The sequence below is a fragment of the Syngnathus typhle genome, linkage group LG6 (assembly GCF_033458585.1).
Source record: "Syngnathus typhle isolate RoL2023-S1 ecotype Sweden linkage group LG6, RoL_Styp_1.0, whole genome shotgun sequence".
Classification (NCBI taxonomy): Eukaryota; Metazoa; Chordata; class Actinopteri; order Syngnathiformes; family Syngnathidae; genus Syngnathus; species Syngnathus typhle.
In genome coordinates, this window is record NC_083743.1 from 16,529,494 (window position 1) to 16,557,452 (window position 27,959).

The 27,959-nt window shown below is 40.6% G+C and overlaps 1 protein-coding gene across 1 annotated transcript; it reads left to right on the forward strand.

Moving 5' to 3' along the window:
- The first annotated feature begins 28 nt into the window (after positions 1 to 28).
- wsb1 (WD repeat and SOCS box containing 1) lies at positions 29 to 25,941 on the forward strand. The gene is made up of 10 exons (XM_061280156.1): positions 29 to 146; positions 231 to 433; positions 2,497 to 2,665; positions 3,173 to 3,456; positions 3,649 to 3,780; positions 4,943 to 5,043; positions 7,088 to 7,260; positions 9,902 to 10,015; positions 24,181 to 24,288; positions 24,407 to 25,941. The coding sequence occupies exons 2-10, from the start codon at positions 394 to 396 to the stop codon at positions 24,567 to 24,569; spliced, it is 1,284 nt and encodes a 427-aa protein (XP_061136140.1). The 5' UTR covers positions 29 to 146; positions 231 to 393; the 3' UTR covers positions 24,570 to 25,941.
- The last annotated feature ends 2,018 nt before the right edge of the window (positions 25,942 to 27,959 follow it).

A 27,959-nucleotide genomic window follows, 5' to 3' on the forward strand; every position in this document is an offset into this window, starting at 1 on the left:
TGCTGACGTAAATAAAATACTGAAGCACCGCCTACTCTTAAAGTATCGCCCCTCCCGGCCACCCCGGATGAAAATAGCTTGATACATTGTACTGCAGTCTACGTTTAGAAGCTTGTATAATTCGCATTGTGATTAGAACGGCAACGGTTTGTTTATTATATACGGTTTTATTATCACATTCAAAAGAGTAAGTAAAGTGTTGAAGTAATCAAGGGTTTTACGACGACTAGGTTTGCTACCCAGCAGTGCGGTTTTGAGGCGGAGGGATTTACTGACGCTAGCAGAAGCCGAAGGTGGAAGAAAAGCTATCTTCATCCGCAGCCGTCGAATTTCCACTTTAATCTTGGTTTTACCGTCGGAGCTTGGCTTTTCTTGGTCTCTGCCCTCAGTTAGATGGCAAGCTTCCCAGACTCTATAAACGAAAATGATATAGGTAAGTGCAATTGATAACGTGTACCCTTTTTCTTCTCTGTGGGCTTGGGCGGGGATCGACAAATATCTTTTAAGACCTTCCCTGCGACTCATTTGTTAAAAATCGTAACAATTTACAATGCATGACTCGATACGTTGGGATTGCTTTTAAAATGGTATGTAGATTGCAGGGTTGAATTATTGGCCTCGTGAGTTTATGAATTTTGATCTGCCTTGCAGAGTGCGTTACGTCCTAATTGTGTCAATAATGTGTCCCACAATTTGTAATTGTTTCATTTACTTGAGTCATCAAGTCAATGGTGTGATTTCCCCTTTTAAGTCATCATTAAACAACTTTAGAAATATATCCAAGTACACGGTCAAACTTTGCATTGGTTCCTCTCCCTCCCCCACACTAGTGTCGAAAGTCATTAGCTCGCCTCATGCTGTACGTGCTTGTTCATCGCAGACGTTCCACTGTTGTTGAGTCAGAAAACAAGCACGGCACTCAAACTGACGCCTACTGTAACTATCAACAGCGGTGGTTAGTTTGGCAGTTGAAAACTATAATATTACTAATAACAAGCTCACCTTTTAGAATAGAGCACAAATAATAATACTTAAAGGCAGTGTTGGGACTCGCACTAAATTCCATAAGTGCTCTCACACCTTATCGTTGCTGTTTGACAATAAAGGGCGAGTGGGGCTGCTCGTCGTGTGATGTGTGTTTTCATCGAATGAGCGACTGTCATCGCGCTTTTGTCGCATTTTGATGACGCCAGCGCCGTACGACTGTTGGTGGACGGGGTGGCCAAATCATTTTCTTCCCGCCTTGTTTACAGTGTGTGATTACAGTGTGTGTTTACGGTGTGTTTAGCGGGGTTTTATTTTAAGTCTAGGAAGAGTAAACCTGGCATTCTTGAACGAAAGTAAACTGCCGTTCAAACCATTCATTGGCCCCAAAATGAACGTTCGCAGAGCAAACGTGAAACGTTCAGGTTCACGTTTATCCAAAATATGAACAAGTTCATTAACTTTCGTTCATTGAACGCATTCAGGTACAACACTGCTTGTTAAATATGGCCTGGAGCTCCACTCTCCACAGACGAGAAAATAACATGTAAAGTGATCAACTATACTAGTAAGTAATGTGTTAATGAGCAAGTGATAATGTGTTAATAATTTTCCATACAAGTCGCTCCTGATTATAAGTCGCACCCTCGGCCAAACTATGAAAAAAAAACTGCGACTTATAGTCCGGAAAATATGGTCATCGTTTTTCCTCGATTATATGAATTTTCGGGTCGGCAGGAGCAAAAATCGTAATCATGATTAAAATTCGATTAATTGAGCAGCCCTATTGAATCGTTGAATGTATTTGACAAATAATATATTTATTGTCTCGTGATAAAGTTTAAATTATCTTTTTTCCCCCCCCTTCCCTAACAATTTGATGCAATGCATGACGATTGCTTTCGTGAAAAATTTGTTTGGGGCATTAAATTAAAATTGTCGTGGCTTATGAGGCAGAACCTCTGGTACTGAAAGGAAGTGAACACATTTCTGGGTTGACTCCAACATGGGAGAATGTTTGCTTGGATGGCCTGTGTGAAGGGGCTCAACTGTTCGATGTTCAGCCATATATGGTTTTAGTACGTTGTACACAAATTGTTTGCCTGATCAGTATAAAAAAAGGATATTTGAGTTCCTTTGCTGACAAAGCCGTGGAGCTGTTTCAGCGTTGAATATCAAAGTTGACTAAGTCTGCTTGTATGATATACAGTAAATATTTCAGGGTAGGGCACCAAAATGTCACAGAGATCGTTACAGACAACATAAATCTTGTTTTCATTGCAGAACCAGATTAGTTGTCCCTTTTCAACCCATCACCCAACATACCTACAGTGCCCTTTATCCATGTCAGAATATTTTTCTATGTTTTACACATTCAACTCGAAAGATGAACTTGATTTGACATTTTTCTTATGCAGTGCTTAACAGAAAGAAAGAAAAAACAGTTTCATCTTGATCATATGAATTCCATAGGTTTGAGCCGAGAAAATAAATCAGAGCTTTGCTTTACAGGTAAGGCAAAGTTCATTGGTGAACTCCTGGTGCCTGTTGCTCCCTTTGACCAGAAGTCTGGGCGTGAAGCTTGGACAGTAGCGTTTGCACCTAATGGTTCTTACTTCGCTTGGTCTCAGGGGCATCGCATTGTCAGGCTTATTCCCTGGTCCAAATGTCTGACAAATTTGTAAGTACCACTTCAAACACACATTTGTTTTGTTGGTCATTTTTTAATTGAATATATATTGAAGTTTCTTGACTTATTCCAATTAGAAAGGGGTATGAACCCCTATACACACCCATATACAGTGCAGTGATTGTGATTTATTATATTTGTAAAATTGAGTTTTGGAATTTATCAGTTCATTTAAACGTAAATCCATTCATAAAGCATTATGACCACAACCCCCAGTTTCTGCTGAATATAAGCAAACCTAAAGTGCAATGCTGCTATCCTCACCTCGTGTATATTTGTCATTTTGAATGTTGAGGGAAATGCCAACAAAGCAGAATGCTACTTCAAGATCTGTTGGCGGAAATGACCGACAAGCCAAATGAAGAGGCAGCTGAAAGCACAGTGTTTTTACATTTGAGAGACATCAAATCAAATGAATACATCAAATGAATAATTTAACTGTAGTTAATGCCTTTTGGTATCATTGTATATTTATGTTAAATAATATTTCTTTTTCAGTTCAGCGGGTCAGGATGGAGAAGGCACTAATGCCCCAAGTCCCCGACGCTTTTCCCGTCAAAACAGTGATGGAGGCCAGTACATACAGACAACTGGTGATCCCAGAGAGCACATCATTGACTGCGGCGACATCGTCTGGGGTTTGGCTTTTGGCTCATCTGTGCCTGAGAAGCAGAGCCGCTGTGTCAACGTCGAATGGCACCGGTTTAAATTCGGGCAAGACCAATTGCTACTGGCAACTGGCCTCAACAATGGCCGGATCAAAATTTGGGATGTTTACACTGGTGAGGATACATGAAAATAAACATGCACTGCAAAAATTCACATTTGTCCAGCCTTTGTCAAGGCTAAAGCTGTAGCAAATAATGTTTGTCTTTATCCCTTGGCTGTTTGTAGATAAACATGTGTATTAGACGAACAGCTGTACATGTACACGTGGTAGTAGAAATTTGCATTAATTCCTTGCCATTTCTCAGGTAAACTATTGCTGAATCTCATGGATCACTCTGATGTAGTTCGAGACTTGACCTTTGCTCCTGATGGAAGCCTCATGCTGGTCTCTGCTTCCAGAGATAAGACCCTCCGAGTGTGGGACCTCAAAGATGATGGTGTGTTTATACTTCATGTTTGCACTTCCTTAAAATGTTTTTACTGTCTAAAGTAAAACAAAAAAAATCATTTGGATTATTGTGGTTCCGATTCTCTGAGTTGATTTTAGTTTCTAACAATTATTTAAGATTCTCAACCAAAAAACGTATTTAATTTGGGGCAAATTGTATGATTTCTGTTGTTTAATTTCTTTTTTTATTTTATTGTTTCTGAACTTTGAGTTACTCTGAGGGAAATTTTAATCAGTATACAGTAATCCCTCATTTTTCGCTGGCATTGCGTTCCAAAAAGAACCCGTGATAGGCAAAATCCTTGAAGTAGAACCCGTTATTTTCTTGCCATTATTATACATGTACAGGACTGTCTCAGAAAATTAGAATATTGTGATAAAGGTCTTTATTTTCTGTACTACAATTAAAAAAACAAAAATGTCATACATTCTGTAGTCATTACAAATCAACTGAAATATTGCAAGCCTTTTATTATTTTAATATTGCTGAATATAGCATACAGCTTAAGAAAACTCAAATATCCTATCTCAAAATATTAGAATATCATGAAAAAGTATACTAGTAGGGTATTCAACTAATCACTTGAAGGGTCTTGCATATGCCATAATCAGCAATATTGTTTTCAGGTCCAAACATGTTTTTAACACAGAGAAGTAAATGCTCTCTTACAAATAACTACAGTAAAATAGTAATTTTAATCATCAATACAAAGTACGTGCAATATAGTAGAACAAATTGTGACTCGCGCGTATTTCACTGCACTACTCTGACTGTGCTGCTGTGGCATAACTCCAATCTGTAGTGTATTTTTTGAATGAATCCATAACACAATGCAGTACGAAAAAAAATCTGTGAAGCTGTGAAAGGTGAACCGCGAGTGATTACTGTATTTGTTTAGTTTTTATTTTTCACAAGAGCCTTATTTTTGAGAATCTCAAGAAAATACAATAATGCTGAAGTCACTTAAGATATGCTACTGACCACTGTGAGAGATCTATATTCTAAGCAGTTTATGAAACCATAAGACGTGTGTGCGCGTTTATTTTGTTGATCGCAAAGGGGAAATTTTTCATAGACATTCAGCAAATCTGTTTACTTCAACTTTTGAGAGTAAATGGCTTTTTGTTGATAATGTGACTTGCTTCTTTAGGTAACATGGTGAAAGTTTTACGGGGTCACCAGAATTGGGTCTACTGCAGCGCCTTTTCCCCTGACTCGTCCATCGTATGCTCTGTCGGATCAGGCAAAGCAGTACGTAAACCTGTTCCTCCCAGTTCACTTTTTATTGATTTGCTAGCTTACTGTTGTGCCATTGCTTGTGACTAGCCATGCTCAATGAACCTAGAAATGGAATGAAATACAACCCATCCCAGCACTGCTCACCTATGTCCACACTTAAAGCGACTTTGCTGTGTCATAAGTGAAGTGACCTGCATCTAGAGTTTTGTTGACTGTGGGGAAAATGCTTTGGGTGTACTGAATTTTGCAAAACTCACAAATAACTGTTTGTACACACATCTAGCTACATATACTGTAAGTCAGCATTGACGAGTGAGGAAAAACTAGTAGAAACACTCACCTATTTAGCTTTATTAACATTGTATGTTATTTTAAGCAAAAAGGAAAGTATTTTTAACACGTTCTTGTCATTCATGACTGATTGGCCTGCAGACAAAATCTGTTTTCGGTTTATAATATGCTAACCTTCCATTTTTAAAACGTCAGAATTTATAGATTGTGAGTGCCCTCCATGAACAGATCTTTTCAATTCTCAATAAAACTTACCAAACAAGTGGTAATAGACATGTAGGTAGTAGGTTTGACCGGCTGTGTGTGTCCCTACAGTGTGTGTGTCTTGCTCTCCCTGTCACAGGTGGTGGCAGAGCTCAGTTTGTGATTGGTTTTGAGGGGAGCGCCGCGCTGACATTTTGAGCAGCCGGTGTGAACCGCGGATGCGCATTGCCCAAAGGCCTGCCAGGGGCAACTTGGCACCTGACCCGCAAGGTCAATCTGTACGTAGGTGCTGCTCCGTGTCTGTCTACTTATGCTGTCGCAGTTCCTATTTTATTAATTTCACCCAAAAACTATCATTAAACCGGTCATCAATTATTCCCTCTTCCCCCCTCCCCCCTTTACACCACTACCTTTTTCCCAAATTCCCCCACTCTTCCCTTATCCCAATATAGTACATTCATCATCTATCTACGCATACTAGATTGTTTTGTCATTTGGTCAGGTGTTTTTCTGGTGGACTTTAATGTCACCTTATGTACCCTGCTTCCAAAATGTTGCAGATGTTGAAGTGAAAGTATTGCAGATGAATAGAAATAGTATTGTTACTCATTTAAAAGAAACACATACTTAATCTTAAGTATTGCTTAAAAACATCAGAAAAGCTCATCCCACTTCTTCCATAAAAAAACATGTCGAGTTAAAGAAATTTCAACAGCAAATGATGTAAACTGAAGGCTGAAATTGCATGTTAAAAATTTCATGAGGCATTTCCTCTAAGCCCGCCAATACTGATAGGTCATAACGTTCAAGAATTTATCATTTTTATTTGTGTGTGTGTGTGTGTGTGCGTGTGCGTGTGTGTGTGTGTGTGTGTGTGTGTGCGTGCGTGCGTGTGTGTGCGCGCGCGCGCGCGTGTGTGTGTGTGTGTGTGTGTGTGTGTGTGTGTGCCTGCCTGGGTGTCTGGGTGCTGATGTGTACTTTGCCAGAGGTGTCAACCCTTTGGCCATAAAATATTCTTTTCTCTTGCAGTATCTGTCTCTCTTCGTAGGCTTCTGCCGGAGGTGTGAGCCTATTGTAAACAGAGAGAACTAAAACTCTGAAAGGGGAAACCAGTGGAGTAACATTATGTTACCTTAAGTTACTACTTGTTTTATTTTCTCTTTTTTGTTAAAAGATTACAAGTAATTTTGTCGTAATTTTTATCTTATTTAATACTGATTTAAGCATTGTGTATAGTTAAAGTATCTGGTAATTTGATACAACTGAGAATGTTAGTCATGTAGTCAGCAAAATGTGACTTAATGTTTAATAGGGATGTCGCATTTTGACATGTAGCCTTGATTTTTGTGTAGCATGTACACTTTTATTTGCTTTGGATTTTTTTAATAGTTAGAAATATGTCCATTTACTCAGAACGTCACTTAATTGTCTTTAAGTCCTCATAATTTAATTGTTAAATCCTTTACATGCAGACAGTAATGGTAATGATAGACCTATGATAGTACAACTCAACCCTTCTCATCAATCCATGGATTTTAATAGACCTTTCTTCACTTTGCAGGTGTTCTTATGGAACATGGATAAATACACATTAATCCGGAAGTTGGAGGGCCACCACAATGACGTGGTGTCTTGTGAGTTTTCACCAGATGGGGCGCTGTTGGTCACTGCCTCCTATGACACCCGGGTCATTGTCTGGGATCACCACAAAGCCACTATCCTACTAGAGCTGGGGTGAGACCTGCGATTTTCCCAATTGTGTGTGTGTTTGTCCAAACAGAAACTTCAAATTATCAAAAGGTCACCAGACAATAATTGAATGAATAAACGTGGAGGGATGCACCGATACTGGTATTGTACTTGTATTCATGACACGAGAGTGGATACCAGCACCCAATACCACATTATTAGTTTTACGGCAGCGCCTCCTGCCATGGTGTTTTCTGATAAAGGGACAGTTAAGCTAGCACAAAACTAGAGCAAGTAAAGTTTAGTCAGTTCCGATCATTTTATAGGAGATTGTTTGAGAAACGCGATTGTATACACTTTGCTGAGGCTCATGGGAGATTGCGAGCTGAGGCTCATGGGACTTTGCGGATGGCTAATGCTATAACGATAGCTGCTATATGCGCGAGACTATTTCATGTCAAAACAGGCTGCTCTGTTAATGTTTTGAGTAAATCTACGGATCGATATGGAAGGGAAACATAGGTAAGTAGTACCAATGCGTTAGATCAAACTTTAGTCAGTTCCGATCATTTTATAGGAGATCGTTTACACTTTGCTGAGGCTCATGGGAGATTGCAAGCTGAGGCTCATGGGAAATTGCGGATGGCTAATGCTATAACGATAGCTGCTATACGCGCCAGGCTATTTCATGTTAAAATAGGCTGCTCTGTTAATGTTTCGAGTAAATCTACGGATCGATATGGAAGGGAAACATAGGTAAGTAGTACCAATGCGTTAGATCAAACTTTAGTCAGTTCTTATCATTTTATAGGAGATCGTTTGAGAAACGCGATTGTTTACACTTTGCTGAGGCTCATGGGAGATTGCGAGCTGAGGCTCATGGGAAATTGCGGATGGTTAATGCTATAACGATAGCTGCTATACGCGCCAGGCTACTTCATGTCAAAATAGGCTGCTCTGTTAATGTTTCGAGTAAATCTACGGATCGATATTGAAGGGAAACATAGGTAAGTAGTACCAATGCGTTAGATTAAACTTTAGTCAGTTCCGATCATTTCATAGGAGATTCTTTGAGAAACGCAATTGTTTACAGAGGGCTCGTTGGTTATTGGCTAGTGGATGCATACCGCTACCCTAGTCAACCTCAGTTTGTTGCAGTATAGCGTCTATTGTATGCGCCTTATAATCCGGTGCGCCTTATATATGGACAAAGTTTTCAAATGGGCCGTTCATTGAAGGTGCGCCTAATAGTGCGGAAAATACGGTACATCTAAATAAAGTAATAAAGAAATCAATAGTATTGTTAGTTTCCCATTTTTGCTAGTGCATCATAGTCTGGAGTAAAATTTGGTGTGGTAATTCTTAGGATAGAGCCGAGGTGTCGGTCCGTTAACCTAGATCTATGACGGGCTTTGTTGACGTTCATGTGGCTGAACGTCTTCTCACACACGTAGGTCGAGCCAAATTGTCCACTCTTTTTTGACATTCGGCACTCAGTGTCCACCTTTCTTTTCTCCGCCCACTCATTTTAATGGAAGGATTCCAGGGGAAGGTTTGTGGGTAGCATTAGCGTAAAACTGTATCTGAAAACTCAGCGCGCGAATTATGAGAATATTGACGTCAGAGCCTACACTCGAAATTCGGCACTGATAGATGAAATTACTACGTACTACTGAGTACACACATGCACTTGTGAGTGTGCACCGAGCTTTTTGACACGGCTCCAGGGAGTAAATGCGCGAGCGGGCGCTTCCCCATCTACTGGGGAGACATACTAATTGCAGGGAAAATGACCCCAAAAAAAATTAATAATACAATTTATTCAGGTTTGGCGGGCCGGATTAAACAACCCCGTGGGCCAGATGTGGCCCGCAGGCCGTAGTTCGCCCATGTCTGGCCTAGATAATATTTGGTATGTGTCCCGTGCAATAAAAATTAAATTAACAATGAACTGCAATGTCACGCTATATGGCATTACGACAGTTCACAGCATTGATTGGCATAAAGCAGTGCTTCTCAATTATTTTCTGTTACGACCCCCCTTAGCAAGAAGAAAACTATTCGCGCCCCCCCTTAGCAAGAAGAAAACTATTCGCGCCCCCCCCCTCCCCACCGTGACTATCCTAACTTGTCTTGTAAGTCGTAAAATGTTGCACTGTCGCAAACGTCACAGAAGTAACAATGAGAGCGCCACTGCCCCCTGCTGGGAAGATGCGCAATTACACTTTATTCTAGTACTGCAAAAAAAAAGGCTGTTCCCCAGGGTCACACGCGCCCCCCCAGGTATAGCACGGCGCCCCCCAAGGGGGGCGCGCCCCACTATTTGAGAAGCACTGGCATAAAGTAAACAAGCAGATGGTTCACCAAAATTCTGTACTACTCTCTAGTCTCCGCCCAACATAGATTTATTAATATTGTATTGCTATCAAAACCAAGAAAATTGTGTTTCGACTACAAGACGTTTCAAGAAGTTCAAACATTTTCCAGGGGTGTACAAAATGGATGCACTAAGTTCTTCGACATAACCAGCAAGGGAGAGAAACAGCACTCACAAGCCATATACAGACCTTGAAGTTGAAATGAATGTTTTAGTATGAATAGAAACTACCAGAAATGGATGAAGATTAGTGAAATTAACATGTACTACACTACACTTTGAACTCAAGTCAAGTTGATGTTTTCACAGTCACCTCTTTCCTCCGCCATCACTCATTTTTGCTGGAGGGTCAAATGACCGCTGGGTGCGCTCTGTGAGCTTCTGCCCCGACGGCCGTCACATCGCCAGCATTACTGATGACAGGCAAGTAATTTTGTTCTCTTCTCATCTCTATCTTATTGAAGAAAAGACGAGGTGACTGGATGTGACTTTTGAAGTCTCTGCTTCTTTGCTACATTGTTCTCTGTGGTTAGTGGTGCATGAATGTACCATGACACTGTTTAATGTTTAATCTGCATCTTTTTTCTCTTGGCAGCAGTTTCAGAACTGTTGTTTTCCTACGCAGGTTGAAAAAAATTAATAGAGTAGTTACAATTTTGTGCCCTCTATTGTCGATTTAAATGCAAATTGTTCATAATATGATTTTGTTGAACATTGTTGTGGTATGTGATGATGTTGGAGGATTATATCATAATCAGTACAAATGTGATTCAGATAAATAAGTATACTGTATTAGTGTTTTTATGTGGCACTAGATATTCATGTTAATTGGGCTCACTGTAGTTGTACTTGAAAAGAATTATTGCCCAACTACTGTTCACTCGTATTTACCGTTTTAGTACAATTTTCCTACATTTAGCTAAGCACAGTGTTCAAACTGGCTGGACAATTATGGGAACAAAGTATAATCAGGATTATTTTGATTGTGTTCAAAATGACGATTTTCATTCATTTGAAAATTGTTGGTTTTTTTCACCTAATACAGTGCTTCTCAATTATTTTCTGTTACGCCCCCCCCCTAGCAAGAAGAAAATTTTTCGCGCCCCCCCTCCCCACCGTGACTATCCTAACTTGTCTTGTAAATCGTAAAATGTTGCACTGTCGCAAACGTCACAGAAGTAACAATGAGAGCGCCACTGCCCCCTGCTGGGAAGATGCACAATTACACTTTATTCTAGTACTGCAAAAAAAAAGCCTGTTCCCCAGGGTCACACCCCCAGGTATAGCACGGCGCCCCCCAAGGGGGGCGCGCCCCACTATTTGAGAAGCACTGACCTAATAACTGTTTCAAATTATATTTTCTCCGATTTTCTTAAATGGTCAATGCAAATGACAGTACGTTACGTCATACTGATAAGTCACATTGTTCAAGTATTAGTCTGTCAAATTGTATTGAACAAACCTCCCAATGAAAACAGTGTATTGTTAAAAAATAAAGGAAACTCGATACATTGAAATACACTGTTCTAAATTATTATGCACAGCAGATTTTCAAAACATTTTATAGGTTGTAAAGAATTGAAAATAGTCATTTGTTGAATTTGCAGCATGAGGTGGTCACATTCACTGAATCAAGTGAGTTCAATGAAAACCATCCTAACAGACCAAGTTACATGTTAACATAGGAACCCTGTTTTGATATTACCATCATAATTCTTGTATCCATTGAACTTGTGAGTTTCTGGAGAGTTTCTGCTTGAATTGCTTTGCATGATGTCAGAATAGCCTCCCAGAGCTGTTGTTTTGATGTGAACTGCCTCCCACCCGCAAAGATCTTTTGCTTGATGATACTCCAAAGGTTCCCGACAGGGTTGAGGTCAGGGGAAGTTGTTGGCCACATCATGAGTTTCTCTCCTTTTTATGCCCATAGCCAATGACACAGAGGTATTCTTTGCAGCATATGGATGGATGGATGGATGGATGGATGCATGGATGGATGGATGGATGGATGGATGGATGGATGGATGGATGGATGGATGGATGGATGGATGGATGGATGGATGGATGGATGGAAAATGCCCAAACTGAAATTTTCTAGCCAACTTTTTTGAAGGGGCAATCAAATTATAATAGGCTCAAGATTTAAGGTCTTCTAAATGATTCTTGTGCAACTTGGCAGCAAGCTTGTTGGTCTCAGCACCTTGCAGCTTGGCCTGTGTGGCAGTCCACTGCTGCTGCTGCTTCTTCCTGGATACAACTTCTTCAGTTTTTTCTTGAGAGGATCGTGCACCACGCCATGCCGCCACATGGTGGATGGATGGATGGATGGATGGATGGATGGATGGATGGATGGATGGATGGATGGATGGATGGGATGGACGGATGCACGCACGACTGGACAGAGGAAGTTTCAGAATGCCTTTTCCGTACACCCCTATGCTGTTGAAACACCTGGGAACACCCAGCCATTTCTTCACTAAAGAGCTGAGTAATATCAGTATCTGCATAAGGGCTGTTTGATATGGCTAAAATTTAATATTGTGATCATTTTTTCCGGTATCAGTAACGATATGATGCGAACGATATTACTATGGGTTCAGTGTAAACTAAGCTTTTTTTTTTAAGAACAAACAAAATATTCAAGAAGTTGGTAAGTACATTTTTTTTTCTTAGCTTGTGTTCAAAAAGACAGCCAAAATCAGATTTTCAACCCATTCAAATTGAAACTGGATGGCTCTTGTGTAGTCTGAAATGTCACAATGCACATATAATTCGATTTTTGTGAGTCGGACTGAAACCACACTCCGGAGGTAGTTTCATATCTGATTTGGACAGGATATGTTTCAGTCTGAAGTGGTCCAAACACACAAATCTGTTTAAACTGTTTGTGGCGTCAATCAATTTGTGGAGAGATAGCGCCATACATACAAAGCTTGAGGGTATGTATCGAATACTATACTCCATTCATGAAAATACAGTCAAACCTCGGTTTTCAAACGTCCCGGTTCTCGAACAAATCAGAACTCGAACGAAAAAGTCGAGATCTTTTTTCTTCGGTTGTCGAACAAAAATTCAGAGGTCGAACCTCGCGAGATGAGCCGAGAAGACCCGAGAAAACCAGACCGCGCGACCCGGATGCCGACTGACTCCATTCGTTGTTATTGTATTTTCGTTACTTTGAGGATTGTATTAACCCAGGGGTGGGCAAACCTTTTGACTCGCGGGCCGAACTGGGTTCTAAATTTGGACCGGAGGGCCGAACCAGGAGCAGATGGACGTAGGCTTTGTGTGAAGTCATATAAGCGACCTGCAAAGGTCATTGCATAAAAGATTTCGGCCTTTAGTAGGTAGTAAAGCATGGATATTCCAAACAAGTTTTTTGAAAACAAATGCATTTATTAATAGCATTTAAAAAAAAAAAAAAAAAAAAATTCACAAAAAAAACTGCTATCAGTGATTCTCATAAAATACGACACTGTTATTATGAATAACAGTCTCCATCACTTCAGTGCCTGCAGGTCAGATTAATGAAAGATGTTTATCTTATGAGATCACATCAAACGGCAAACATTCTGACCAAATATTTTTGAATTCTTGAAGAATCGGTGAAAGTATACATCCAAATAAAGTAATCAAAACAGCAACACGGTGAGGGGTATCTGAAAATCAGAGCAGAGTTTTAACTCACAAACACCTGGTAACAGAGGTGAGGAAACGGGAAACACTTCCTTAAAGCAGTGCTTCTCAATTATTTTCTGTTACGCCCCCCCCTAGCAAGAAGAAAACTATTCGCGCCCCCCCTCCCCACCGTGACTATCCAGACTTGTCTTGTAAGTCGTAAAATGTTGCACTGTCGCAAACGTGACAGAAGTAACAATGAGAGCGCCACTGCCCCCTGCTGTAGTAAACGCGCAATTACACTTTATTCTAGTACTGCCAAAAAAAAAGCCTGTTCCCCAGGGTCACACGCGCCCCCCCCAGGAATAGCACCGCGCCCCCCAAGGGGGGCGCGCCCCACTATTTGAGAAGCACTGCCTTAAAGTAAGCCTTAAGAACTTTACAGTTTAAGATTAGTCGCAAATAGGTGGTCCATCAATGTCCTTGAGCATCCTGCATTGTTTGAAAATGAGAATGGTCGCTAGTTTCAATCCCTGCTGTGTGTACAAATCATATTCAAAATGCATTTTTTTACAATAAACTTGAGAGCCTCCCGTTCATTTTCAGTGGGAATAGTGTTGTTGGTCTCCCTTTTTTGCTAGTGCGTCATAGTCTGGAGTAAAATTTGTTGTGGCAATTCTTAGGAGAGATGCGAGGTGTTGGTCCGTTTACCTCGATCTGTGACGGGTTGATGTTGATGTGGCTGAACGTCACGTCGCGTACGTCGGGCCAAATTGGCGACTCTTTTAAACGCTCGGCACTGTGTTCACCTTGCTTTTCCTTGGGGGACTCATTTTAATGGAAAGATTCCAGGGGAAGGTTTGTGGCTGGCTTTAGCGCAAAACTGCATCTGAAAGCTCAGCGCGCGAATTACAAGAATGCTGTCGTCAAAGCCCACGCTCTAAATTCGGGACTGATACGAATAGAGCGAGAGTGCGCCATGTCCGTACTACTGAGTATCAGAATGTGTGTGGGTGTATATGTACACACACACACGTATTCATATATGTAGTGAAAGGCGAGACTCACTTAACTCCCATTTATTTTAATAGAATCAGTGAGGCGGGGGCTGCTTGTACATGTTTACAAGCTCTGCTATTTTGTCCACGGGCAAATGTGAAATGATACACACACACAAACAATATCATTGGCTGACTTTTTTTTTTTTTTAACCACAAACTTGAAATGAGGGATGGGTTGGTTGCACTGAGCTTTACATGCAACACAAATGTGGCACAGTCACAAGATTATTGTCCTAATTTCGACGTTAATATCTTGATTGTTCGTATCTTGATTTTGATAAAATGGTCAATCGCCCAGCACTAGTCTGTATACTAAAACAGCCCTTGCGGTTCAAGTATGATGCAGCATACCATGAGTGAGCACACAGAGGACTATTGGATTCTGAGTGTCCATTTAATCAACAAAGCTTTTGTCTGCATTATTTCCTCTACTAATGGACTTCCTGTGTTCAAATAATCAGCAGTGTGTTACAGAAACGCTCCACTGTTTGTTTCTCAGAATGTGGAGTCATGACTCTTTGTATTTGGCTTTATTCCAATGAGTCACATGGCTGTCAACATGGGGCTATTTATCAAGCTTACTGCTGGCTGACCAAGAACGGAACTTTTGTTATGGAAGGAAATGTTGGAGGAAAAAAAAGAGATGCATGGAATGCGCACATGAGTTTCAAGTAATCTAGAAAGTAGAATTATGGATAATTGACCTGTACCATGTTGCAGTTCAACATTTGCCACAGTCTGAATTTATGTATATAAGTGAAGTAAATTAGTAGCCAGCCATCGGTTTATGACAAGTTCTGTTCCAACAGCAGAAGTCAGACAACAGCGTAGTCTATCATTAACCTTCACTAGAGAAGTATTAAAGCTATAGTTAAGAGTAAGTATGTGTGTGGAAAAACACTTGTTGGCCATAAATATAAAACAACTAAGGTGGCTCCTGAGCATGCCTTGTGCCAAGCGACGGCGTACTCTTATGCAGCTTCACAAACTAGTTAAGTTCTCAAAAGAAGTTCTACAAATTCTATTGTAAGCAGTGTTTAATGGGGCTAAAACTGATTAAGGACCATTGTGACAGAGAACATCACAATAGTCAGGTAAGAGAAATAGCAGTTTGGTAGCAAGTTTTTTCCTAACTTTTAAGGTAAAACAGCCAGGAGCGGTAAAGAGTACAGAGACCAAAGTTTACTTTATGAAGTATATGTTCAATGTGAGGCGGCTCGGTGGGCACTGGGTAGCACGTCCGCCTCACAGTTGGGAGGGTGCGGGTTTGATTCCACCTCCGGCCCTCCCTGTGTGGAGTTTGCATGTTCTCCCCGGACCCGCATGGGTTTTCTCCGGGCACTCCGGTTTCCTCCCACAACCCAAAAACATGCTTGGTAGGCCGATTGAGCACTCCCAAATTGTCCCTAGGTGCGAGTGCGTATGGTTGTTTGTCTCTGTGTGCCCTGCGATTGGCTGGTTCAGGGTGTCCCCCGCCTACTGCCCGATGACGGCTGGGATAGGCTCCAGCACGCCTGCGACCCCCGTGGGGACTAAGCGGTACAGAAAATGGATGGATGGATGATCAATGTGTGAGTTGAATGAAAGCTGAGAAATAAGCCATACCCTTAGATCACAGGTGTCAAACTCAAGGCCCGGGGGCCAGTTACGGCCCGCCACATCATTTTATGTGGCCCGCGAAGACAAATTGTGAATCAAATTCGTGTGTCATTACGAGAATTGCAAATTGTCTTCACTTTTAATGATATCTTCTTTTTTTTATATATATTTGACCAGTTTTTACTTGTCTGATTTGAAAACGAGTTATTTGTCAGTTTGTTTTGTAGCTTTTACTGTATATAATATGAGGTGCTCGTACATTTATTTGGTTTGACAGTCATAATGGCCCTCCGAAAAAAGCTATGATCATAATGCGGCCCGCGAAAAAAACTAGTTTGACGCCCCTGCCTTAGATATTTAAAACTGTCAACTGTTTGCAGAATTGTACCATTATTACAGGAAATAGTACAAGAGCTTGACATAAATTTAGGTATGTGCTAGATACCAAAAATCATAGAAAAGGATGAGTATTTGTTCAAAAATAGCTCATTATGGAGTAGCCAGACTTGCAGGAGGATGAAATTTGACTGGAGTGAAACCAAAATTTGTGAGAGATTAGGTTTTGATGTGTAAAGAACTGTATCATCTGCAAGTACATGAACATGACAATTTTTAAAAATGGAGGCGGGTGTCACACATACACATACACCACCCTTTCTTACACCACCCTATATTGAAATTTGGACCCTATATATATATATATATATATATATAGGGTCCAAATTTTGCAAAAAAATGGGAATCTTTTTTTTACAAAAATGGAAAGCTGTTGGAGCTTTCGTTAAGTTTTCTTGACACCTGTCTTTAGGTCTAATACTATATGCCCTTTGTTCACACTAGTAAGTCTAGTAATGTTCATATATATATATATATATATATATATATATCCAGTGCCTTGCGAAAGTATTCGGCGCCCTTGAACCTTTCAACATTTCGCCAGATTTCAGGCTTCAAACATGAAGATGTAAAATTTTAAATTTTTTGTCAAGAATCAACAAGTGGGACACAATCGTGAAGTGGAACGAAATTTATTGGATAATTTAAACTTTTTTAACAAATAAAAAAACTGAAAAGTGGGGCGTGCAATATTATTCGGCCCCTTTACTTTCAGTGCAGCAAACTCACTCCAGAAGTTCAGTGAGGATCTTTGAATGATCCAATGTTGTCCTAAATCAGGGGTGTCCAAACTACGGTGGGCCGCGGTCCAGTTTTTATTGGCCCGCAGCAAAGAAGAAGTTCTGGGCAGGCTAACGAGTTAGCGGAAAGATGCTAATTCGCGATCGTGCTAACACGCGCAAACGGACCTCTAAAGGAAATTAAACGAACATTTGGAGCAATACTACATTGTCCTAAAGGTTAGACACGTGATCATTCATTTCTCTTGTTAGGAGACACACTTACATCGCCAATGACTCCTATACCACTGTAACCGACATATGTACAAGAACGTAAAGGAAGTGGTATCGCCTGAAAACGGCCTTCAAAATAAATCACCCTACCTTAAATCAAAGCATGGCTGAATAACATAAATAACATACAGAATTCTTAACACAAACTGTAAATATGTTTTTAGAACAACTTTTATTATTATACATTTTTTTATAACAAGGTAGAAGTGTACATACTGTAAATATGTTCTTAGAACTCTTATTATAGCAATTCTCTATAACAAGGTACAACACTGTAAATATGTTTTTAGAACTCTTATTATAATAACCTTTTTTTAAAAAAAAAAAAGGTACAAGTGTACGCACTGCAATTGTGTGGGCACTCCTTGCCTTCTGCTGGCGTGTGGGCACGTTTTGTGCCATAATTCCTCAATTTAGAAGTTTTATTTTGACTTTTAATTCTTTTTTTCAATTTGGGAAAAAAATCCGCAATGTAGTGAAACCGCGATAAACAAATCGTAATGTAGCGAGGGATTACTGTACATCACTGAAAATCAAGGCAATTGTGTTTGTCTAATTTGTGAAGAGACGGTTGTCTTGTTTAAGGATTTCAACTTAAAGAGACACTATCAGACTAAACATGCGAACACAAACGACCAGCAAACAGGGAGTGACCGCGCTGATAAAGTGAAGCAGCTCCAAGCTGAACTGGCATCACAACAGCAATTCTTCACACGGGACTGCGAGTCAAAAATAAATATTACTAAAGCAAGCTACGAAGTGGCCATGTTGATGTTATCGACCTCTAGACCTGACACAAACTATTATTTTCTGAAAGCTAATGTAAATGACAAGAGCAAAATTCACTAGTTTTAAGTTTTAATAATAACAGACAACTTTGCATTACTTATAACTACCGTTTAAAATGTTCATGAGGCAAAAGTAATTTTAAACTCATGTAAATTTAAGGTATTTCGTACAGTTTGTTCAATGTTATCTGACTCTTCAGATATGAATGAAAGGCGGAATTTGTGTTTTTAGAGTTGTTCACATCTGCCTGAGTGACTCCTATTTGGTTATTTTGTCATTTGAAAAATAAAGACAATTGTGACAATGAAATTTGTTTTATAACAGTGTGTATTTGCATAACATTTTTTAACTACAAAAATGTCATGCAAATACACACTGTTATAAAACAAATTTCATTGTCACAATTGTCTTTATTCTTCAAATGACAAAAAAATTATTGGCCCCGGGGCCCCTTCACTTCTGGCCCTCCTTGCAAAACATTTAGACACCCCTGTCCTAAATGACTGATGATGATGATAAATAGAATGCTCCTGTGTGTAATCAAGTCTCCGTATAAATGCACCTGCTCTTTAATAGTCTCAGGGTTCTGTTTAAAGCGCAGAGAGAACCATGAAGACAAAGGAACACACCAGGCAGGTCCGAGATACTGTCGTGGAGAAGTTTAAAGCCGGATTTGGATACAAAAAGATTTCCCAAGCTTTAAACATCTCAAGGAGCACTGTGCAAGCAATTATATTGAAATGGAAGGCGTATCAGACCACTGCAAATCTACCAAGACCCGGCCGTCCCTCCAAACTTTCATCTCAAACAAGGAGAAGACTGATCAGAGATGCAGCCAAGAGGCCTATGATCACTCTGGATGAACTGCAGATAACTACAGCTGAGGTGGGAGAGTCTGTCCATAGGACAACAATCAGTCGTGCACTGCACAAATCTGGCCTTTATGGAAGAGTGGCAAGAAGAAAGACATTTCTCAAAGATATCCATAAAAAGTCTCGTTTAAAGTTTGCCACAAGCCACCTGGGAGACACCAAACATGTGGAAGAAAGTGCTCTGGTCAGATGAAACCAAAATCGAACGTTTTGGCCACAATGCAAAGTGATATGTTTGGCGTAAAAGCAACACAGCTCATCACCCTGAACACACCATCCCCACTGTCAAACATGGTGGTGGCAGCATCATGGTTTGGGCCTGCTTTTCTTCAGCAGGGACAGGGAAGATGGCTAAAATTGATGGGAAGATGGATGGAGCCAAATACAGGACTATTCTGGAAGAAAACCTGTTGGAGTCTGCAAAAGACCTGAGACTGGGACGGAGATTTATCTTCCAACAGGACAATGATCCAAAACATAAAGCCAAATCTGCAATGGAATGGTTCACAAATAGACGTATCCAGGTGTTAGAATGGCCAAGTCAAAGTCCAGACCTGAATCCAATCGAGAATCTGTTGAAAGAGCTGAAGACTGCTGTTCACAAACGCTCTCCATCCAACCTCACTGAACTCAAGCTGTTTAGCAAGGAAGAATGGGCAAGAATTCCAGTCTCTCGATGTGCAAAACTGATAGAGACATACCCCAAGCGACTTGCAGCTGTACTTGCAGCAAAAGGTGGTGCTACAAAGTATTAGCGCAGGGGGGTCGAATAATATTGCACGCCCCACTTTTCAGTTTTTTATTTGTTAAAAAAGTTTAAATTATCCAATAAATTTTGTTCCACTTCACGATTGTGTCCCACTTGTTGTTGATTCTTGACAAAAAATTAAAATGATATATCTATGTTTGAAGCCTAAAATGTGGCGAAAGGTTGAAAGGTTCAAGGGGGCCGAATATTTAAGCAAGGCACTGTAAGTCACTCCTGAGTATAAGTCGCACCCCCACCCAAACTATGAAAAAGGGTGTGACTTATCCTCCGAAAAATACGGTATATATGGTGAAAAGTAGAGATCCAAGTGTAGACCCGTAGAGTACTCCACTTTGCTGCATAAGGAGATCAAGATATTCCCATTCAAAATTACACTCTCAAGGTTCAAGAATTTTAATTGGCCATGTTTGAGCATGCCAAACAAGGAATTTGACTTCGGTACATCTCAGCCTCTGTGCAACATTTAGTTGACTAACTACACTCAGGACATGTGCGAAAATTAACAAATATTCTCAAACATCCCTTCATCTTAAACTCCCAGGATGGCAAGGGAAAAACTCAAAACTCCTACTCGGGGAAATGAGAAACCTTGAGAAGAGACCACAGATGGGAGGATCCCTCTTCGAGGATGACCAGGCTGCAATGAATGCAGAGTGAACACATAGTACACATGATACAGACAATTCAAAATAAAGCGTAGAGAGCAGGATGTTATTGCACAGCAATGACTCTGAGACTCTAAGAGTGGTGTGAGTTCATCAGAGCGACACCCTGTGAGAAGAAGCTGTCTCTGTTTGGCATACAGAGCTCTGTAACGCCATCCAGAGGGGAGTAGTTCGAACAGACTGCAACCTTCGATTATGTAAATATGACAAAAACCATAGTAATGCATTTTTAGATAGTTCAGCAGCATGTAATTTATTTATAACAGTAAATAGTGGTCAACAACATCAAAAGCCTTGGTAAGATCAATAAAGATGGCACCACTTAACTCCCCTCTATCAGCTGCAGAGAACACATCATTTGTGAATTTAAGCAGAGCAGTAACTGTGGAGTCTAAAACCAGATTTTAGGAGTGTGAAAATGGTGTTCTTACTAAAGTACAGTCAAATCTCGATTTTCAAACGTCCCGGTTCTCGAACAAATCGGAATTCGAACGAAAAAGCCGAGATTTTTTTGCTTCGGTTGTCGAACAAAATTCGGAGGTTGAACCTCGCGAGATGAGCCGAAAGGACCCGAGAAAAGCCGACCGCGCGGCCCGGATGCCCACTGACTCCGTTCGTTATTGTATTTTCGTTACTTTGAGGATTGTATTAACTCCTAATCATGCCTCCAAAGAAAGCAAGTGGGAACAGTAAAGCCATCCTAAAACACAAAGACGCTCTTAAAGCAATGCGACAGTAAGCGCCCGGCGCGCTTCAGTTGCGCGATCGGACCAAGTCAAGCTCCCTGCGCACTGAGGTCCACTTAAATTTTGGAAAGTACATCAGGACTTTAAAAATATTTTATAAATTTCAGCAACGGCTCTGTCACAATAATGCAACCAGCGCGGTGCAGTTGCGCGATCGACGGCGCGCTACGGTTGCGCGTTCGGCGGTGCGTTCGGCGGTGCGCTGCAGTTGCGTGAACGGACAAAACTGTGCAAATGAAAAAATGCTTTAAAAAAGCTTTTTTTAGTCTTGTAAATGATTAAAAATTCTTCCATTATTTGTAATGGGAAAAATAGATTCGGAATTCGACCGATTCACTTCTCGAACCGCCTTCTAAAACGGATTGTGGTCGAAAACCGAGGTTTGACTGTATAGCAAAGGTTGGTTAAAGATTATTTTTTCAAATATTTTGGCTATAGAGCATAGGATGGAGATAGGCCCGTAGTTATTGCAGTCAAGATGGTCACCAATTTTATATACAGGAATAACAGGAATATTTCCAGATAAATGTTAATTCTCTGGTGACAAATGACTTGAGAAAACGATTCAACCCCTTCAAGTCCAGGACTGATCCTCACCTTTAATTCACAAATTGCTTTCTGCACGTTGATTGGTATTATTTTCCCAAAATTAAAAGTACTGATACAAATTGGCATATCACCAGGAGAACAGGTAGTCCGTTGAGGGGTCAGGGAGATGGGACAGACAGACGAAAAATGGTTGATGAAGACCTGGAAAATATATAGTGCTTTCATGTACAATATTTCCATCAACCTTAATTTGAATAGTGGAATGTTTTTCAGAGATGTTGGTAATTGTTTCCAATTTTCACAAGTCAGGGATTCTCCATAGATGGGATTAGAATTATTTCGATGAGTTTCATCATGTCTTCGTAAATTACCGTTTTTTTCCGTGTATAGTGCGCCCCCATGTATAGTACGCACCCCTAAAAATGGCATGCTGATGCTGGAAAAAAGCTTGTACCCATGTATAATATGCACCCAATTTTTTTTTTTTTTTTTTTAAGTCCCTATGATCGTCACACACGCAGGGAGGCAATGGGTCCCATTTTTATAGTCTTTGGTATGGTCTTAACTAGGCTGGATGTAATTTTTTTTGTTGGCGTTGATTTCTCCGACTGCCCATAAACGCACCACCGCGCTCCGTGCGCATGGAGCGTGTTTGAAGTGAACAGCAGAGAAGAAAGGAACAAGGCAAAGTGTTGTGAAATAAAATATTACCTGTAATACGGATTTAGGTAGAGAACTGAACTCTCGCTCTTTATATAGCTGACGTGTCTTGGTCATCCGTTCTGCGCATCTGTAATGGCGGCCTCCGTATGATATCCGGTTTGCGTGTGTGCGAGAGAGAGCGAGAGAGAGAGCGCGCGAGAGAACGCTCAACCGTAGCGCGCCGCCGACCGCCCAACTGCACCGGGCTGGTCGATTATTGTGACAGAGCCGTCGCTGAAATTTAGAAGATATTTTTAAAGTCCTGATGTACTTTCTAAAATTTAAGTGGACCTCAGTGCGCACTGCGCAGGGAGCTTAATTTGGTGCGGTCGCGCAACCGCAGCGCGCCGGGCGCTCACTGTCGCATTGCTTAAAGAGCGCCTTTGTGTTTTAGGATGAACAGCAGAGACCAAAGGAACAAGGCAAAGTGTTGTGAAATAAAATATTACCTGTAATACGCATTTTGTTATTTGCTGATTGAAACTGCTAATTAAACTGTGAATTGAAACTAATAGGAAGAAAACAACTCTCGCTCTTTATATAGCTGACGTGTCTTGCGCATCCGTTCTGTGCATTTTATTTCACAACACTTTGCCTTTCTTCTCTGCTGTTCACTTCAAACACGCTCCATGCGACCGCAATGCTCTCGTATCAGACGCTTGCTCGATCACCTGCTCGTTTGCTGTCCCGTGCGCGCACGAAGCGCGGTGGTGCGTTTACGGGCAGTCGGAGAAATCAACGCCAACAAAAAAAATTACATCCAGCCTAGTTAAGACCATACCAAAGACTATAAAAATGGGACCCATTGCCTCCCTGCGTGTGTGACGATCATTGGGACTTAAAAAAAAAAAAAAAAAATTAAAAAAAAAAATTTTTTTTTTTTTTTTTGTACCCATGTATAATGCGCACCCCAGATTTTAGGACAATAAATTAGTTAAATTTTGCGCACTATACACGGAAAAAAACGGTATATATAGTAAATTCTTTTGTTCAGACAAAAAGTTTTAAGGTGTTCCCTTCAGAAGCACATCTGAAGAAGACTGGAGCCACAGTCCAAAGGGTCAGCAGGTAACACCTTAAAAAATGTTCTTGCCTGAACAGAATAATCTGCTATATTTGGCATTAGAAGTTTTAGTTTTGCTTAAATTTCTCAGTTTTCTATACGTTTCCCAGTCAGCATTGTCTCTTGTCTGATGGTATGTCGTCCATGCTTTGTCCCTTTGCCTAAAGAGGTCAATAAACTCAGGACTGATCCAGGGGAGATGTCTACCCTTATTATTTTATTACTTACCCTATTTTGCGTCAATTGATCCTCAATTTCATATGATTCATGGATGAAATAACGCGATAGTGATTTCGTGAGCAGCAGGCAAAGTTGGCTGCCAGCGCTTATTCATTCTGAATGGAGAGCTCACTCTCATTTATTTGGCCCCCTGAAACAACAGCTCTTCGCCCTCACTTTGGGGTGCCTGAAGTCCTCGGGCGCCCACCCAAAGCTGCCATTCCCAAAATGGGTGACGTGATCAGTCGAGCTGGGAAAACGGCATGCCTCTTCTCTGTAGAAAAGAGCTTGAGTTACCCTTGTAATCTCTGAGCAATCGTCACTGGACCCGTTCTGACTGGAATCTGAAAATTCTTATTCAACATGCGTAAATTTTTTATAGCCAATTGACAAGGCACCATCAATATATATTTTAAAGCTGACCGATCAAGTTGAAGCAGTTTGTTTATTTTTCAAAGTGCTGCCTTTGCAATTTGGAAATTGCTACTACAATACATTTCAATGTGGTTTGTTCCTTCTTGACATAGACTGGTCCGTTTCTGGAGTATTGAAGAAAGAGCTCCACAGGCTATCGCCTCTCTCTCTAATGGCCTTTGCTGTGCCTTCTCTCCTGAAGGAAGTGTCCTTGCTGCTGGGTAAGATATTGACATCATCATCATCATCGGTTTAAAGACTATGTTTATAGAAGCAGTAGTGGCTGGCTGCTTTTTACATGCTACAAGATGTGTTCTGACGATAACCTGTGATTTGTAGAACCCGTGACGGCAGTGTGCACTTTTGGAAGTGTCCTCGTAGCACTGCCAGCTTGCAGCACTTGTGCAGGATGGCTCTCCGGCGAGTGATTACCACGAAGCAGGTGGAGTCGTTGGCCCTTCCCATACCACTCCGTGACTACCTGTCCTACAAAGTCATCTGATTCTCCGTGAGCATCTGCCAGTGTCTGCACAGCACATTGGAAAACTGACAATAAATCGCTTTGTCTATGTATATATTTTGAGAGAACTCGTAAGATTTGTGAAAGTTGAGAGAATGATAATTCAATTTGAATACCGTTGTCTCAAGTTCTCGCACATAGTCCCAAAGTAGGATGTTATTATGTACATATTTATTTTTGTAACAACTTAATATACAAGCCAGTGCGCACCAACGCCTGTAAGGTCAACATTGTTCTTCTGCTCATCTCCATCAATCCTCATCTTTTTAACTACAAAGTATTCTGCTTCTCCCTCTGGCTCGGCTCAGGCTTAATTGGACAGTCTTCATCTTTTCCTCCAACTTGAAATGGCTGTTGCACTTCAGAGCTTTGCTGTCATGCATGTCTTGTTTGTAAATGGTTGAGATCAAGTTGGAACATATGGTGATTTTAAAAGCTCTTACACACTGGCATCCGAGTCAGTGTTTTTTTTTCCCCTAGCTTTTCTCTGCCACACTTTTCTAATGGTGTAAGGTGTATCATTTTTTTTGACTCCCACCTTTTGTCTTAATGACAATCTCATCCAACTGTGATATGCTCAACCAAGTGTAGCACATTCACTGTGCAAACCTGACTTAGTTTCCCTCTGCTAAAATAAGCTTGCATGTTTTTTTCTGTCCTGCCAGGGCAACGTTACATAATTATTTGAGACCAGTTTTAATTACCTGTAATAAAAACAAAGCACCTCTTAAGCTTAACTGCGAACTTGTGTAAAAGGTTCATACTCAATAAAATGAATAATGTACATACAATATCTGTAAATGTATCAATTTAAATCTTCATTTTGTTTTATCTCGATAAATGTGAAAATATAAGCAAGCAAATGCCCCTGTCTTACGTTTAAAGAGCAAATAAACATTTTGTGACTGTGGCACTAAATGCAACATTTCCAAACCTAGCAAGAATTGTGAACGTAATTGGATTCCTAAGGATCAATGTGATTCTAGTACCATTAGATGCAAGTATGCGTCATTCCAAATATATGCACAAGCCACAGTAATGCTTTTGGATGGTCAATTTGGCACTTTCAATTTGTATTGTGTCTGCTGTGTGAGGGGGATGTGAAGAAAGGGAATAGAGCATTCTTGAGTTTTGTGTTAATGAGAGCAAATCAGTGCAGGGCAAGTTCTTCTGAGCAATAAGTTCTTAGCAACTGAAGGTTGCATTACCCAACATTAAAGTACTTGTGTATTTAAGGAATGAAAAGACATCTAAAGTTTAATGCAGTATGAATTGCCGAAGTTGTCAACTAAATGTAAGCTTCTACCATTTTATGGTAGTATTTTTTTTATTTCAATAAAGGCTTTTGAGTATATTTTATCAGCCTCGTTTTTGTTTGAAACACTCACTACAACACAAGTATTGAATGATACCGTACTTGGGAAATACTAATTGGTGTAAGTACTTGTGTATTTAAGGAATGAAAAGACATCTAAAGTTTAATGCAGTATAAATTGCCAAAGTTGTCAACTGAATGTAAGCTTCTGCCACTTTATGGTAGTAGTATTTTTTTTATTTCAATAAAGGCTTTTGAGTATATTTTATCAGCCTAATTTTTGTTTGAAACGCTCACTACAACTCAAGTATTGAATGATACCGTACTTGGGAAGTACTAATTGGTGTCGGTCTTATTCTCAGAGACCATCATAGGTTTGGCTGGTAAGCAAGCAGCGCAGGAACCTGCCTTTCAGCTGGAATAAGCTCCAGTTCATCCAGTATAGAAATTAGATGGATGCTTTTCCACTGGGATACAACGTTACAAGGCAACTTGTACCTCAGGACCACAGGGTGTTTCAACCAATGATAAGACAATTTTTGCTGAGGAAGGCCCACCACAGGTTGGTCCGACTATCTTCAAGTTGAAACGAAGTCAAGGCAGCCTACACAAGTATTGACAACTAGCTTATACTCGGCATTGGGCAACACTGTCAACACGTCGTGAGGGCAAATTTCTAATCATAAATACATGGACAGCCATTCCGGAAAATAACCCCTCTGTTATTATGCAGCTGTTGAACTTTTTTTTTATTCAGAATTCACATTCCATTTTGAAATAAGTCTTTTGAAATACCGTTTTTTTTCCGGGTATAATGCGCCCCCATGTATAATGCGCACCCTAAAAATGGCATGTTGATGCTGGAAAAAAGCCTGTACCCATGTATAATACGCACCCAATTTTTATGATTTTTAAAAAGATTATTATTATTTTTTTTTTAAGTCCCAATGATCGTCACACACGCAGGGAGGCAATGGGTCTCATTTTTATAGTCTTTGGTATGGTCTTAACTAGGCTGGATGTAATTGTTTTTGTTGGCGTTGATTTCTCTGACTGCCCGTAAAGGCACCACCGCGGTCAGTGCGGACATGTGAAAAAGGCGTGCGGACGTGAAAAAGGCGGCTCTGTATGGGAGAGACGTTGAAGAGGAATAAAAACACCCTTGGAAACCAAAACTTGCCCCTCGTCGTGACTCGGAGCCGCAACAAATGTTTCGGATTTGTGTAGAGTACATTGTGACAGCAAACGAGCAGGTGATCGAGCAAGCGTCTGATACGAGAGCATTGCGGTCGTATGGACCATGATTTTCTTAAAAATAAAAAATAAAAACATTTTTTTTTAAAAAAATTGTACCCATGTATAATGCGCACCCCAGATTTTAGGACAATAAATTAGTTAAATTTCGCGCATTATACACGGAAAAAAACGGTAAGTATTTTTGTACTTTCTTACTGCAGCTAAATTTGGTCCAAATAATTCAAACAATCCCTTTTTTGTTGCATTTCCAAAGCATTTGGCTTAGTACTACTTAAAACCTGGACTCCCATCACTCCTTGGCAAATTGTCCGTGATGCTGTCGCTACGCACACTTCTCTCCCACCAACTGACTCCTGTTGCCAACTTTGCCAGCCAGTTAACCTGTAGCTCTCTGAACGCCGCCCGTCCTAACAAACCGTTTGCCCCCGACTACGCTCTGAACACCAGCTGTCCTGACAATCCACCTGCCCCCGACCACGCTCTAAACGGCGCGCGCTGCCCAATGGCACGCTTGCTCTGCTTCTCTGCAAATGGTATGTCTATAGGAGCAGTAGAGTTATTGTATAAGTAGCAGCAGTATGGATAAGTCCTCTGCAGTGTTTCATAAAGTACGCAGTTTTTTAATTGCACAGGATTTTTTTGTTTGAAGATTGTCAGCACTGTTCCTATCATTTTCGTTATCTATTATCACTCCGATTAGAAGACCATTTGTCGTTTTTCCATTTTGTAGCCATGGAGCGGTTCAGTGTCGAGCAACGCATTCTTATTGTGAAAACTCATTACAAAAACGGGGAGTGCCA

Coding starts and splice junctions, on each gene's coding strand:
- wsb1 (XM_061280156.1), top strand. CDS start 394: ATGGCAAGCTTCCCAGACTCTATAAACGAAAATGATATAG. Junction 7,261..9,901: donor ACTATCCTACTAGAGCTGGG/GTGAGACCTGCG, acceptor ATGTTTTCACAG/TCACCTCTTTCCTCCGCCAT. Junction 10,016..24,180: donor GCCAGCATTACTGATGACAG/GCAAGTAATTTT, acceptor TTCTTGACATAG/ACTGGTCCGTTTCTGGAGTA.